This window comes from Manihot esculenta, chromosome 12, assembly GCF_001659605.2.
Source record: "Manihot esculenta cultivar AM560-2 chromosome 12, M.esculenta_v8, whole genome shotgun sequence".
Taxonomy (NCBI): domain Eukaryota; kingdom Viridiplantae; phylum Streptophyta; class Magnoliopsida; order Malpighiales; family Euphorbiaceae; genus Manihot; species Manihot esculenta.
In genome coordinates this window covers 31,650,719-31,666,854 of record NC_035172.2, presented here as the reverse complement: position 1 = coordinate 31,666,854, position 16,136 = coordinate 31,650,719, and the positions used below count along the sequence as shown (strand labels likewise).

Sequence of the window (16,136 nt, the reverse complement as noted above, 5' to 3'; positions counted from 1 at the left end):
AATTAGATTATGATGATGATATTTACTGTTTATAGTAAATTTAACTATGCAATATTCAATAAATTTAACATTTAACAGTTTAATTTTTCTAATTTTTTCTAATTCTAATGGTAGAGATTAAAGATATTTTTGTCTTTTTTATGAAAATTAATTGTAAGTTAACTTTAAATCTGAATCTGAAGGTAAAAATTAAAATGTAATTTTTTTAAATGAGAAGGAATAAATTATTAATTTTTTAAAATAAAAAAATTAAAATAAATATTTCATTAAATCAGCTTATCCATTATATATTAAGAATGAGGCTTGTGAATTTGTGTAAAAAGAAAAGAATACAAAGAAAAGAATACAAGTATAAAAAATGCAATTAAAATTTTCCCACTATTAGGATGTTAGAGATAATCACTTATTCAACTTTTAAATATTAAAATTTTTTTATTTAATTATTGAAAATAATATAATCATCAAATAATAAATAATAAAACTAATATTTTAATCTAATCTAAACACTAAATAATATTGTCAAATACAACCTTTATTTAAAATTCACTTTTGAAATACGATTTTCGGCATGCGAAAATCCTTTCGCCCTAATCAACTAAAAATTTTAAAATGTCATAATTTTTGCTAAAAAGCTCAGATTTTCGATCCACTTAAAGCAGCATAAACTATTAATTTATTTTTCAACCATAAGATTTCTTTTTTTTTAAAAAAAAAAAAAGAACTTGATTGATTCTCCTTTGCCCAATAATTTAGTGAAAAATCATTCTAATAAATTTAGGTGATAAGCTGGATTTTAGCCATCATACATAAATAATTGGAACTTACAAATATAAAATTAAAAATATTATAATGTAGACTTTTCCCACAAGGTTGCCTTCACGTTTTGGCTCTTACTCTACAGCTGTTTGATTGTTTTCAACGAGGGATCTAAAAATTGAACACAAACACCGGCTAATATAGTCAGTAATAGACTAATTATTTATGGGTAAACTATAATTAAATTACTAAACTTTTATGAAATTAATTAAATCGTCTTTATTTCAAAATTATTCAATCAAAATATATATAAAATTAATTATCTTAAATCATATATATTATTTCGTATTTATAATTTTAATTATATTTATTATTTAGTATCTATAGTTTTAAATATTCATATTATTAAATTTTTCTAATTAAAATTAAAATAAATTGATTAAAAATTTAATTTTATAAAATATATAAATATTTTAATTAAATAATTTTAAAAATAAACTAGTGAATTTTCTAATACTCCCATTATTCATTACCATCAAAACATGGGTTAAAAGATCCAAGTCTATTATCAAAGATGGTATCATTTGCATAGACTTGGACAATGAGTAGATCATGTGGGTGGTTTAATAAACAAGGTTGTATCAATTTTTACTTTTGTAAACTCATTTTGAAATAATAACTTATTATGCTTTTTTTAATTTGTTGGAAGACATACTTTGGGTGCTCAGGATTTTCAAAATGAAGGGTTGTGCCACAAAATCTTCCTTTTTCGATTGCTTCAATAACAATCGGAGTAGATGTTACATCAAAATTAATTATTTTTTTATTGTATTATTGATTAACTAACCTAATTTTATTTCTTTTTATAGGACTTAAAAAACCCATTCCAAAATACCCATTTTGTTCTAACGATGAAATCTGCCGTGCTTTGCTGAACAGCCCTCGTTTCTGCATTAGGGTTTCTGTTGTTGTTGACTTTTTCTTTAAAAGAACAAAAAAAAAAACATAGCATGGAAAAAATCTAAGATTAATCATTGAAAATGAATCAACCTTCTAACGTTAACTCTCAATTTAAAAAAAAAAAAATTATAAAAATTCAATTCAACACTTAAAGCTTAAGAAATTATAACTATTAAGCCCCTAAGGATACAAATGAACTTTAAAAGAGTGCAAAAGCTCAAGCATGTGCAAATCAGGACCTTGCATTCACTAACCGTAAAATATTTAAAACTTTTATAAAAACCGAAATGCAACTAAAGACCAAAAGATGCTTTATTCCAAAACAAAATGAAGAGTTGCCAACATCTCTCATATAATACCTCTCAACTTCATATTATGATATATTATTGACAAAAACAATAATAACGAAGGCAGCAGAATCTCTCTGTCATGCCTTGAGAACTGGAGAAATTATAACTATTAAGCCCCTAAGGATACAAAAGAAGTATTGTATCCATGAACTTTAAAAGAGTGCAAAAGCTCAAGCAGCAAATCAGGACCTTGCATTCACTAACCGTAAAATAGTTAAAACTTTTATAAAAACAGAAATGCAACTAAAGACTAAAAGATGCTTTATTCCAAAACAAAATGAAGAGTTGCCAACATCTCTCATAGAATACCTCTCAACTTCATATTATGATATATTATTGACAAAAACAATAATAATAACGAAGGCAGCAGAATCTCTCTGTCATGCCTTGAGAACTGGAGAAGTCCCTACAAGCAAAAAGTTAAAAAAGCCAAGAAACACATGTGAGAAGAACGAAACTTGATTCGCATAAAGAAAGGTATACATGAATACCAAGCCATGCGAAAGAATATCATCTAGCATACAGTAAAAACAGCTCAGAAGAAAGGAAGATTAAAACAATACAGAGAGAAAGTTAGATGAGGCAGAACTCAGAATCAATGGCCCTCAATGGAACCTAAATTATAACACACAAAACAACTTAGCTCTTCGACTTTGAGTGCTTAACCAGCCAATCAATAACAGAATCTATGTTGGTTGAGTTCTTGCAAGAGATCATGAAACAACAAACTTCTCTGTCAGTAATTGATTTCAAACCCCTACAACACAAAAGATCATTTTCAGTATCAGAACAATGAACATCTCTAAAGTCGGCAACTTATGTAATAATATTCATTGAATATGCATGTATTTTGTTTTTCTTTTTGCTTTTTTGCCCCCTTTTTTTAGGATTCAAGTTAAACATATCATACATTTCATCAGTCAAAGCCTGCTTTGAAAGAGCTCCTGGTTTGTCAATCTTGTTCCCTAGCACCATCAATGGGATCCCAATCAAGGATGGTTTGCTTAACAAATCATGAAGTTCACTTCTTGAGATGCTAAGATTATCAGGATCAGCAGCATCAACCACATAACTGCAGCAATAAACAAAATTCAACCACATTAGTTGTCAGCAAATTAAGAAATAGCTTGAGCAAAAACCAACAAAATAATACAACTTCAGATAGACAGGGAAGCCATGTCCATTATACAAAACATTGGATTCACAACTAAGGATTTAAATTAGACATGGGAATTCATCTGTGACAACTTTTTCAATTTTGAATGATCTAATTGAAGCAAGAGGACCAATATAACCTACACGAATATGTGTCAAATGAAATATCGATCCTTAACAACCACAAAGCAAGCTGGAAGCTGAAATTTCTTCAACCTGTTATCTGAGATTGGAAACCCATTCCCTAGTCATGGCATTCACTTCATCCTGAGATTCTAAAATTACACAACTGGTCAACATATAAACTATACCTTGTTAAGACATGATTCTTTAATAAAAATTTTGCAGGATATACTAAACTATATATATATATATATATACACACACACATATATTGTTGGTGGAAAGTTCAGTAGTTAGAGTGGGAAGAGATCATTCCAGGGAATCCAATAAACATCAAATGTTGAGTCTCTCCTAACAGTTAATAGAACATAAGTTCCAACCTGGAGATACGTGTAATCCTAAGTACTAATAAATTTGGTAGCTTTCCATGTTTAAGAGAGAATGGAAGCAATTTTTCTTCCATTAATGAAAGTTTAGCCATTGCATTTTAGTGAAAATATCTTAAATTCCAGCAAAACCAGTTTTCAAATCTCTAAACTAACCAAAATTAATTATAAATTAGAGAAGCCAGGCTCCTTAACAAGAAGCTTTTAATCAACAGAAAAGACCAAAGAGGGAAACTGAGTTCTATCGACCTTTAAGAAGAAACAACAAATCCTCAACTCTTTAGATTTTTGTCCTATAGAAGATAGAACAAGCATAAATTATGAGACCAATGAAATGTGAATTATGAACTTTGTATGAGTGAATTCAAGTAGAGTTGTTCCATACACAATGGCAGAAACTGCACGACAATATCGCTCCCACATACTTCGGAATCTAGGTTGACCTCCAAGATCCCATAACTTTATTGTGATATTCCCCTTTGTTACTTTTCTCATGTTGAATCCAACCTGAAAATAAAATGACACACTACTAGTAAACAAAATATGTACCCAAGAAATATAACAAATATAGATATTAGATGGAAGAGGAAAAAAGAACCAAAAACTGAGAGAATATGCCTATTCACAAGATGCAACATTAAATCTTTTGGAAACATAATTCATGTGAATGGAAATATTTCTGAAAGATAACTTACCGTAGGAATCATATCTTCACTATATCCACCCGTCTAGAAGCAAGGCCAAGAAGTCAGATCCATTAGTTCACGCAAAAAGGTATCAGAGGGAAAAGAATATCTTCTACATGCAATATTGTACTTACTGCAACAACATTTACAAGAGAAGTCTTTCCAGCATTCTGAAGTCCAATCAAGGAAAGCTCCATCTCCTGCTTGAAAAAGAGGCTGCAGTCCATATACAAGAAAGTGAGCTAGGAATGTGAAGGACATCTGTAAAAGTGAACAATGAATGCAACTAATAAAACAATTTGAAAAGGCTTCTTCTAACCTTTGCATGAAATTCTTAATCAAGGCAAGCACTTTCTAGTTATGTAAGCCTATCAAGGACTAGAAAAATGTGCACTTCTCATTTTCCACAAATACCCACAGAAATAGCCAAATATCAGACAAATGTTGTGCCAAAAATTAAGCACCTTTATGTTCAATAACCACATTGACAACTAACAAGATTAATGCAACTGGGAAACCAAAATGATGAGTACTTAGCATAGTATAAAATCATGCCCAATGTTGCTGTCTAATTGTAACTCTTCAGAGAGCAGTTTGTGCTGTATTGCCATGCACATGTGTGTGTGTTTTTCCTAGTGAACTATCTCAATGAACAACAAATTTCTGAGATATAATTAAACTAAATAAAATATAAAGGAATAAAATTAGAAAAGTAACATAGGCTACCCATGGAAAAATGCACCAATCATGTTTTATACATTCAGCGATGAAAATTGACTAATAATGCCTAAATGCAATTTCCTGATTTGTCATTCCCTAAAATCATTTACTGTATGAACATTTATTGGTTAAAGATTTTTTTTTTTCCAAAATAAAGATTTTTAAGAAAAAAAATGTGGGAGAGAGAGAGCTAAGCTTCTATAAGACCCCCAAATAGCACAAAGTAACAACGAAGAAAACAAGCTAACTAACCAACTGAACGAAAACAAAAAACAGATCTCAACTCTTAGCAAGCCAAAAAAATTTGGATAAACATATTAACAACAAACGGATGAGGCAAGGAAGAGCAACTAGAAGTCAAGCAAAAGCCTAGAAGGTTTAGTCAGTTTCTGACAACCATGACTAATTAATCCACAACATCTATTATGTCCTACACGCCAAAAAATTAGAAACACATGCTCCGATTTCTCATGTTAATTTCAACATTCCAACTTCAATTTCACAGTTTAAAAAGCTATAAATTTTGGAAATTAAAATTACGTAAATGGTGCAGATATGCCAGTGAGTTTAATATGAAAAAAGTTAGTCTTCTCTTTTTGAGGTTCAGTACTTCAATGCCGGACAGAAATTAACGAAATGCAAAAGAACATACACAGGAAAAGAAGCCAAACAGATACGCCTGCAGAATTTAAATCTCAAGCACCGGATGCAAAAACAAATCGAAGTAAAACATAAAAATCTTTCTACAGTCATTGCCTTCCCAATCCGAAAAACAAAATTAAATATGCATAAACAACGAACAAATAGAATGATAATAATTGCACCAAAATCGCAAATATTACATACAAATGTAAAAGGAAAGCGAGAGCGGAGCTAACCTTCGAAGCCAATTGAGAAAAGCTTCCCATAATCCCATCGATGATCGGAAAAAGCAGAACGGAGATCTATCAAGTGTCCACAAGAAAATATAGAAACGGAGAGAGCTCTCTCTCTCTCTCTCTCTCTCCCCTTTGAATTTGACCTGTGTGTGAAGAAAGCTCTTCTTCCGTTCCTTTGGTTGGCTGGCTTTGCTTCTGCTCCTGATATTTACCGGATTCCTTCAACTTCTGTGCGAAATCCAAAGATTGCGAAATCCAAAGATCACCAATCTCCGAGAAGTAGAAATTAAAATTTTACAGTCGGTGAGAAGTAATTTAAAATAATTACTCTATCACTCCTAGGTAGGGGTGAGCATTCGGTCGGTTCGGTTCAAAACCGAACCGAACCGAATAAATCGAAAACCGAAATTTGAGTGTTTATGAAAACTGAATCGAACCGATTTTGGTTAAAAACCGAATCGAACGGAACCGGTCTGATTCGGTTCAGTTCGATTCGGTTTGATCGATTTCGATTTTTAATAATTTTTTTATTTTTTACATTTTATTTTTAATATTTTAAAATTTAATTAAAATATTTTAATTTTAATATAATTTAATTTCTATATATTATTAAAAATATATATTATTATTACTAATCGGTTCGGTTCGGTTTTTTCGGTTTTTTTCTGATCAAAACCGAACCGAATGAAAAACCGAACCGAAATATATAAAAAACCGAACCAAATTTTCAAATCGGTTCGGTTCGGTCGGTTTTTTCGGTTTGAACCGAATACTGCTCACCCCTACTCCTAGGGAAAGCATAAATCGGTCTGAACCGAAAAAACGAACCGAACCGATTAATTTTGATTTAATAGTTTGGTTAATCGAAATGTTTGGTTCAGTTCGGTTAGTATTTTTCAATTTATTCAGTTTTCAGTTCGGTTCAGTTTAAACGTGTTAAAAACCAAAAAATCGATTTTATACATAGAAATACTGGTTTTTATATATTTTTAAATTTTATATGGATTTTTATAGATTTTTTAAGTATTATTATTATTATGTATTTAAACAATATTTATTGATAAATTTATGTGAAATATTTATTAAATTATTCTACTGAAATTAAAAGCAACAATTTTTTAAAAAAATATAGATTTCGATTTGAATCAAATCGAACCGAACCAATTTTTATCGGTTCGATTATATTTTTATAATCGATTTTTTCGATTTTTAATATTTTTATAATTCGATTTTTGGTTTTTTCGGTTCGATTCAATTCGAAACCGAACCGACCGATTTCACACCCCTAATCACTCCTATAGTTTTTTCTATTTTTTTAAAATACCCACTTTACCGTTACATCAGCATAAAAACTTTTATAATTTCCTTACTAGTCCCATTAACATATAACAAACTTTTTTCTTTCTTCTTCACCTATGTATCTCATAATTTCTCTCCCGGCTTCAATCTCTTCTCTGTTCAAAAATCCATTTCCTTTTTTTTTTTTTGTCATCTTGCTCTCTTTCTCTCTTCCCCTCATCTCCATTTCTATTTCCTCTGATCTAGTGGATGCCAAATGCCCCTCTAGCTAAAGGTTTCAAAGTGACCGCCCAGAGATAAGCAGAAACAACTGCAACTGCCATAAGGACGCATCCCAAGAAGAAGAAGAGCATTTCTACGAGTCCCTTAATCGCATTGCTTCTTCTTCTTGTTCCTGTTCTGCTTCCAACTCCGACTCTGATCCCAACCCCAATCCCACCCGCTCCAATTCCATTTCTAATTCCCCCGGCAATAACAATGACCCCTCATTTTCGGTTTCTAAATTTTCATTGGGTGTATCCGGCGATAATCAATCTGGCAAAATAATTTCTTCATTATCAGTAGATCTGGTAACCTGACTGTCAATTAAGCAATCTGCTAGAACAAATCTCTTCATTATACAGGCCTGTGGCATATAACTAAGCTATCCCAACACATTTTTCCTGCAATTAGTGTTGCCAAGAAAATCCCAGGAGAAGAAATGAAAATAAATCATGTATTTAAATTTAGTTTTTCTCATTTCTTAAAATTTCCCCCATTCTCTGTTTTCTTAGAAGCCAAAATAGACCCCATTACAAGAATCACGTAAACTTTAAGAAAGCAACCATAGATGTAAATACTAACAGTGCTTCTTCTCTGCTCAGCTGCAACAGCCAAAGCGAAGGCAATGAGATCGAAAATGAAGTCCATAATCAACAACAGTTTCGAAGCCATGTCGAGATATATATGAATGAAGGTCGAGTCTACGTCCACAGATCTCTCACCCACTCTTTCCCTCTGAAGAATAAGAGCAACGAGTTCAGGCGAAGCAAACAAAGAAACTGTGAAATATAAGGAAATAGTTTGAAAAACAAGAAAGAATTCTTACCAAAAAGAATTCTTTCCCAGAGCTACTGCTCTTTCCCTTAATAAGCCGCCTTCAGGTAAATATGGTAGGAAAATGGATGCATACCGATCTGATTCCACGAATTCGAACGATAATTTGAATGGAAGTCATTTAGTCACCAGTATGGGAGAGCTTGAATGAAACAAGGCTCACTCTCCATTTTTGGCGAGTGCGAAGCACCCGCCGTTGAAGATCGGATTCGAATTCTTTGTGTTAAAAGAGCGTGTTCGGTGCATCTACATCCATGTGTCGAATAAAGTGGAGTTCGGCACCATGGGTCTTAGCGAGTTTGTTCAGCATTATGAGTGCCGAACAAGCTGATACGGCGTCACGAAAAAAAATATTGGCCACTTGACAAATACGCACAGAAAACTTACTAAAGGAAAGTGTTCGCCATTTATAATGGCGAACACTTTTCTTAGATTACGCTGCTACCGTGGCATGGATGAACTAATGCCGAACAAGCTCGCTAAGACAGAGTTCGACACTATGAATGTCGAACAAGCGTGTTCGGCATTATAACTGCGGAACACACTCCAATCCGTTGACACAGAATTTAAAAATATTTTTTTCAAAATTTTTTTATTTTTGTATGATTTGAAAAATTGATCGTGGTTTTGCGAAGATGTTTTAACAATTTCACTTCCACGTCATGAAATCAATTACATTAATAAATTTTAATTATTTTCTATTAACATTTTCAAAATTAATAAATAATATGTAAAATATAATACATTATTTATATAGTATGCTAGAGATGACACCGTTCAAAAGCATGTAACTATTATTAATTTTTAATTCATAAATACTTTAAATTTATATATTTATTTTTTCAGAATTTTCATATGTAAAACTATATAATATTTACAAATTTTATATTGTAACTAAATTTATCATTTCAAAAATATAAAAAATAAAAACATACATAATAAAGTAAAACATATTTCGACCCTAATAATTTTGAAAAGAGAATTTTAAATAAATTCTTATAAAATTATTTATAATTTTATTTTCTTGCATAATATAAAATTTTTAAGTGTCAAATGATCCATTTAAGCCCATAATTACAGATCCAACCCAAATTTAATGAAGCAGTCAGCCCAACCCAGCATCTTAACCCGTCCAATCAAAAACAGTCTATCCGAATTATGAAGCATCGAAACCCCATCGACCACTCTAGTACCAATGGATGGTCATAGCTGACAACAACTGGAAAGGTGAAGAAATCGACAGGAGAGACAAATGGGTATGTCTAGAGGTAAATCGTGTATTAAAACCAGTATGCATGTACCGATTAGATCGCAGATTGCTTAGGGACTAACTCAAATCTAGACAAAAAAATAAAAGTAAACAATAAAATCAAAATACATTTCGATTGAATTTCTAACAGAATGACCACCATATTGATTGAGATGATTAGGAGCGAGCATTCGGTCAATTCGGTTTAAAATCGAACCGAATCGAATAAATTAAAAATCGAAATTTTAGTATTTATAAAAATCAAATCGAATTGATTTTAGTCAGAAACCGAATCAAACCGAATCGATCTGATTCGGTTCGATTCGATTCGGTTTGATCGGTTTCGATTTTTAATAATTTTTTAATTTTTTTACACTTTATTTTAATATTTTAAAATTTAATTAAAATATTTTAATTTTAATATGATTTAATTTCTCTATATTATTGAAAAAATAAATTATTATCACTAATCGATTCGGTTCGATTTTTTTAGTTTTTTTCTGATTAAAATCGAACCGAACTGAAATTTCTGAAATTAAAAATCGAATCGAACCGAAATGTATAAAAAACCGAACTAAATTTTTAAATCAATTCGATTCGATCAATTTTTTCTATTTGAATCGAATACTGCTCACACCTAGAGATGATACGATAAAACTAATTAAGAGCATGAATCACCAAATATAGAACATGATAGCGATATATTTTTAAATGTCAACCTCAACGAATTGAATACTATTTTTCAAGTAGTGATGGAAAATTTCGTATACTAAAATTTAATAAATTAAAAATAAATAAAAGAACAAACAAAATCACAAGTCAAGGAAAAGTCAGTAAAAGTTTTCACCATTGATAACAAATAAAAATAAGCCTTACAAAAAGAACAACAAAATTATACCTTGCCTAATAAAGAAGAGGCATCGAGACAAAAGCCTCCTCCCTACATGCGAAAGAATTTGATCTTTTTTCATTTTTCTTTTTCAACTAAACTTTCATTCATCAAAATTTTCTTAGTCGTGGTTTCAAATTGATAAATTTTGTTTAAAATTTTAATTTTAATTTTAAATTAAATTATCAAATTTAAAAATTTTAAATGAAATAGACGAACATATAAATATTTAGACTTTTTAGATTAATTGACTTTTTATTATTTTAAAATATGAAAAATATTATATCTTTAATATATCAAAAAAATTTTGCACATTATTAAAATAATAATTTTGTAAATTTATTTTAAGAATGAAGCATCTTAAAGAATTGTATTTATTACTATTAATTAAATAACATTAATTAGAATGTTAATTATTTGTTAATTAGCATTTTATTACTTCAATATAAAAAATTCCAATATTTTCATACAAAGTGCCATATGAGAATTTAGGGAAACAATATTTGCTTTATATATATATATATATATATATATATATATATATATATATATAACGCTAAATCAAATTGAAAGCAACCCTCACTTTGTTTAGTTTTTTTGTTTTTTTTCAAATTTCAGTTTTTTTCTTCATTTTAAAATTTAAAATAAATATTAATATATTTTTTATTAATTATTATAATTTTTAAAATTTGACCATGAAGTTCATTATATACCATTAATATTAGATAATAATAGTCCAAAGAAAACCATATGATGTATCATTGATATTAGATAATAATAGTCCAAAGAAAACCATGTGCTGACACTCGAAGACAAAGTCATGTGTCAAGAGTATAATCAAGTGATACTCAGTCCTATCGAGAGAAAAAAGACCTGAATACTTCAAGTCTCAACTTTTTATTAAGACTTGTCCTCCCTTGAAGAGTTTGGGTCTTTATAGGAAATTATCATTAGCGGCTACAATTGATCAGACCTCCTTTATGTTTGTAATCACGAGATCCCGACCAATTAATTAGCGAAATCTCTTATCAACGAGCCAACCATATCATTGTCGGATTTACAGGAAGTGCTATAATTAACTCCCTTTTTATAGTATAAAATCTAGTGATTACAAAGATAAAGGGTACCTCAATTCCTATAAAACTACTCTTGAGTTTTAAGCAATTACATTCCATTTGCCATTTTCTCCAGTTTACTCACTTGAGCATAGGAGTGGCTGCCGTAAGCGCCTACCACCTCATATTCTATTTCTCACAAGTTGCTAAATCGCAGCACAGCTTCGTTCCGACCAGGCGCTGACCACTTCACGTTCTTTTTCTCGTTTACCAATCACAACACCCTTTCATTCTAACCGTATCATTTGGTTCTATTGCCAAAAAATCTATTGAATTCTTTATGTTCATTTAGATTAAAATCAATATCTCATCCCTTTTTCTCTTAAAAATAAATCTTCCTTTCCTCTTTCGAAATGGCCAGCAATTCATGAGTTGCTGCTAGGTTGCTACCAATGAGGATGTTAATACTTCTTCCACTCTTAACAGTGGACAAAACACACCCTATATGGTCAACAAAATAGATTCCGACAATCTAAGTATTAAGCAAATACTCCAATACGTCATAAGACTACAGGTTACTTTTAAGCAATGCAAAGTTCAGGAGGAGGCGTCACTCAAGTCTCTTAGGGGAAGGAAGAAAGCCTCTGTTGATGCCTCAAGGACTCAAATAGAGGTAATCCAGATGCAGTCCAAAGGAAAGGATAAGTTTAAGGAAGAGGAGTTATCAAAGATGCTTTAAAGGACGTTGACTAGAAGCTAGTACGGGCTACTTCAAGGTACCTGGAAGGACAGGAATAGGACAAAAAGATGAGCCAAAAGCAAAACCAAAATCCAAAGAAGCAAGGATATAAGGGAGATTGCAAAATTTACCCAGTCTCCCAAGAAAGGAATGACCAAGATAAGTATAGTAATTATACTCCATTAAATGACTCACGAATACATATTCTAATGTGGATTATGAAAAATGACAAGTAGATCAGGTGGCATCTTAAACTCAATCCTAAGAAAGCCGGAAGGCGAGACAGGATCAGGAACTGCCACTTTCACGAAGACCACAGACATACGATAAAGAAGTTTCAACGACTGAAAGACGAAATCGAGAGGTTAATAAGAGACGACACACTTTAAAAGTTTGCAAGAAAGAGTAGGAAAGAGAGGAGATCTAAAACTGAGGCAAATACTCACGAAACCACCCTTGACAGGAAACTAGAAGAGGTTATTCATGTGGTTAGGACCGCGTGACAATACGAGCCTATAGAAGTAGAACATCACAAGATATTCTGCCCCTAAGAAGTAGAACGCCACAAGATATTCAGCCCCTAAGTCAAACCCAAAAGTTTTAAAATTGGTCAAGTTAGATAACCAAGTCTTTTAATTATTCTTGATAGAATGTATGGTGTTTACAAAAATATTATAAATAAAACTATTATGTGTTCTTCAAACCTTTCTTATCAGGGATGTTAGATGAAAAGTGTGGAAACAAAGACATCTCATGTCAAATCACAGGGCAGAAATCTGTCAAGCCATCCGGGTGTCAGTCCTGCATAGCAACGCATCTCATGCCAAGCCACAAGGTGGGAATCCATCAGGCCATAATTTGGGCGTTGAACCTACTAAACAAAGGCATCTCATGCCAAGCTATCAGGCCATAATCCCAGCATTAGACCCACTAAACAAAGGCATCTCATGCCAGGCCACAGGGCAGGAATTCGTCAAGCCATCCGAGTGTCAGTCCCGTATAGCATGGCATCTCATGCCAGGTCACAAGGCTAGAATCCGTCAAGCCATAATTTGGGCATTGGACCCACTAAATAAAGGCATCTCATGCCAAACCATCATACTATAATCCGGACATTGGACCTACTAAACAAAGGCATCTCATGTCAAGCCACAAGGCGAAAATTCGTTAGGCCATAATCTGGGCATTAGACCCACTAAACAAAGGCATCCCATGCCAAGCTATCAGGCCATAATCTGGATGTTGGACTCACTAAACAAAGGCATCTCATATCAGGCCACAAGGCGGGTATATGATAGGCCGACTGTAATACCCGGCTAGACTCCGGTATCGGAATTCCTACCGTCCGGTGGAATCTCGGATGTCGGAAGCCTCTAGTAGGGTAGAAACATGTTTTCATAAAATGTTTTAATGTATTTCATGATTTTAAGTAAAAAGGAAATGAGTTTTTGCATGAAAACAACCTTGGAGGAAAACCCAGGTTCGGCCGCCGAACTTCAAGTTCGGCCGCCGAACATGCAGGCATTTCGGGTGTGCCTTAGGCCCCCGAAGGCATAAGTGAGGGAAGTCCAGGTTCGGCCGCCGAACCTCAAGTTCGGCCGCCGAACATGGCATGCATGCGGAGGCACGTTCGGCCCCCGAACGTGGCCTGGCCAGCCACTATAAAAGGGTCCCTTAGCCGAAAACGGGCGAGCTTTTCTCCCCATTTTCGGCCAAGGTGAGCTCTCCGCCGTCCCTCACCAATCTTTGAGTTCTTCCTTCAAATCTTTCACGATTTTCACAAGCTTTCATCTTGTTTTGAAGATTTTCAAGTTTTGAGCAAGTTTTGAGCTTGGAGACCCAAGGAAGTTGAAAATCTCCCATCTCCAAGATTAGGTCGTCTCTCTCTCGATCTTCAAGAGGTAAGAGCCGATCTTAAGCTCATTGCGTGTTTTAAGTAAGTTTTATGAAGATCTATGGGGTAGAAGGCATGTTTAGCTTATGGTTAGGTTTATGAGTTTATGGTGTGTTTTTGAACAATGTGGCTTGCAAATGCATGATTGATGTGTTGTAGATGGGGTTTTAGATAGTTTGAAGCCCCTAGGACCTTGTATGCTTGTGTATGTGTGTTTTAGAATAGGTTTATGCATGTTTGGATGGAATGGGAGGCGTATATGAATAGAAGAGCTGAGTTTCTGCCACTAAGGGAGAAACCAGGTTCGGCAGCCGAAGGAACTTTCGGCCGCCGAACATGCTTGTGGAAGCAGCCTTCGGCTGCCGAAGCTTTCCCCCGAAAGGAGACTTTCGTCTCTGTCTGGGAGTTTCGGCCGCCGAAGGTGCCGCCGAACCTGCCTGACTTTCGGCTCTGGAGGTGTAACGACCCGAAAATCGGACCGCTACCGGCGCTAGGATCCGGGTCGGCTTAAGGCCGCCAAGACCCGTAGCAAGCCTGACTTGCAACCTGAAAACCTGTATCTTCCCATACATGATCACAACATACATAAAAATGTAAAACTTTTCTTTCATACATCCAACTCAACCTGAACATATACTGAACATAGTCATAATCATAATCATGATCCCTCTGTGGGATCTCATCAATGCCCCAATGGGCGATACATCATAAGATGAGTTGGCTTTCATGAACATAATAAAACATTTTAGATCATGTAATAACAGGGATACCTCATACACAATGTTAAGCACAATATCTAATCCTCAATATCATTACATGACTGAAACTGTACTTTTACATAACATTAATACATCTATCATGTCCACACTAACTATTACATACACGTGACTTCATTACTGTTGTAAACCTCCTGGTCTACCCTGTACCTGCAAACCTGGGGAAATGGGGAGAGGGGTGAGCTACTAGAGCCCAGTGGGCAGAATAATAAAACATTTAAAACATATGATAACATGGAATGCATCACATCACAGCTAATCACATCAAGGATGAACTTGTCACCAATAGCCCTCTACATGGTCCAACTGTGCCAGAACGTAGAATGGGTCCTGGTCTTTCCCTTACATAGTGCCAGCGAACGTAGAATGGGTCCCACTGGTCTTACTTTCCGTACCGTACATATCATATCGTCATATCATAGGTCGAGGGCTATGGATCATTCAACATTCATCCACATCAACATAAAAATGTGCAATGCAACATATTCGTGAATTCTAATGCAAGCAACCTAATACATCTCATGGCATTCATGATGCGTGAATCATGCTAAAAGTCCATCATTTGCTATAAAAACATAATGAGATATTCCACTCACCTCTGGATAGTTCTGACCAGACATTGGGGCAACAGACTCACTGCGGGGGTCCTCGGTTCCTGGGGTCCGAACCTACACAGGTGGACTCAAATGAGGGACCAAACATCCATGAACATAACTCTAAACTATTCCCCAAAAACCCCCTAAAACATCATGAAATACTCATAGAAAAACATGCAAGAAATGGCTGAACAGGGTACTTTCGGCGGCAGGTTCGGCGGCCGAAAGTCCCTCCAGAGCCGAAAGTCAGGCAGGTTCGGCGGCACCTTCGGCGGCCGAAACTCCCAGACAGAGGCGAAACTCATGCATATTCGGCGGCACCTTCAACGGCCGAAAGTGCCAGACAGAGACGAAAGTCTCCTTTCGGGGGCAAGCTTCGGCAGCCGAAGGCTGCCTCCACAAGCATGTTTGGCGGCCGAAAGTGCCTTCGGCTGCCGAACCTGGTTTCTCCCAGAATGGTAGAAACTCAGCTCCCCTATGCATTTGTGCCTCCAAACTCAAACCAACATGCATTTATCTCAACCAAAACA

General features: G+C 34.0%; 1 protein-coding gene and 1 long non-coding RNA gene across 4 annotated transcripts; both read right to left on the bottom strand.

The window, feature by feature from the left end:
- Positions 1–2,304: 2,304 nt before the first annotated feature.
- On the bottom strand, positions 2,305–6,248 carry LOC110627746 (ADP-ribosylation factor-like protein 8a). 3 transcript variants are annotated; one of them, XM_021774105.2, is made up of 7 exons: positions 6,159–6,248; positions 6,015–6,060; positions 4,551–4,632; positions 4,426–4,458; positions 4,116–4,237; positions 2,977–3,138; positions 2,305–2,823 (listed from the first exon to the last, which is right to left on the bottom strand). In XM_021774105.2, exons 2-7 carry the CDS (start codon positions 6,050–6,052, stop codon positions 2,706–2,708), a joined length of 555 nt encoding a protein of 184 aa, XP_021629797.1. In that variant the 5' UTR covers positions 6,053–6,060; positions 6,159–6,248; the 3' UTR covers positions 2,305–2,705. The 3 variants fall into 3 exon arrangements, with proteins under 3 accessions (XP_021629797.1, XP_021629798.1, XP_021629796.1); XM_021774106.2 differs by having other exon boundaries at positions 4,551–4,677; positions 6,015–6,242; XM_021774104.2 differs by having other exon boundaries at positions 6,015–6,242.
- Positions 6,249–7,471: 1,223 nt separating this feature from the next.
- LOC110627747 lies at positions 7,472–8,610 on the bottom strand. The gene is made up of 3 exons (XR_002489914.2): positions 8,401–8,610; positions 8,157–8,309; positions 7,472–7,847 (listed from the first exon to the last, which is right to left on the bottom strand). It is a non-coding gene; the product is annotated as an uncharacterized LOC110627747 (long non-coding RNA).
- Positions 8,611–16,136: the final 7,526 nt, after the last annotated feature.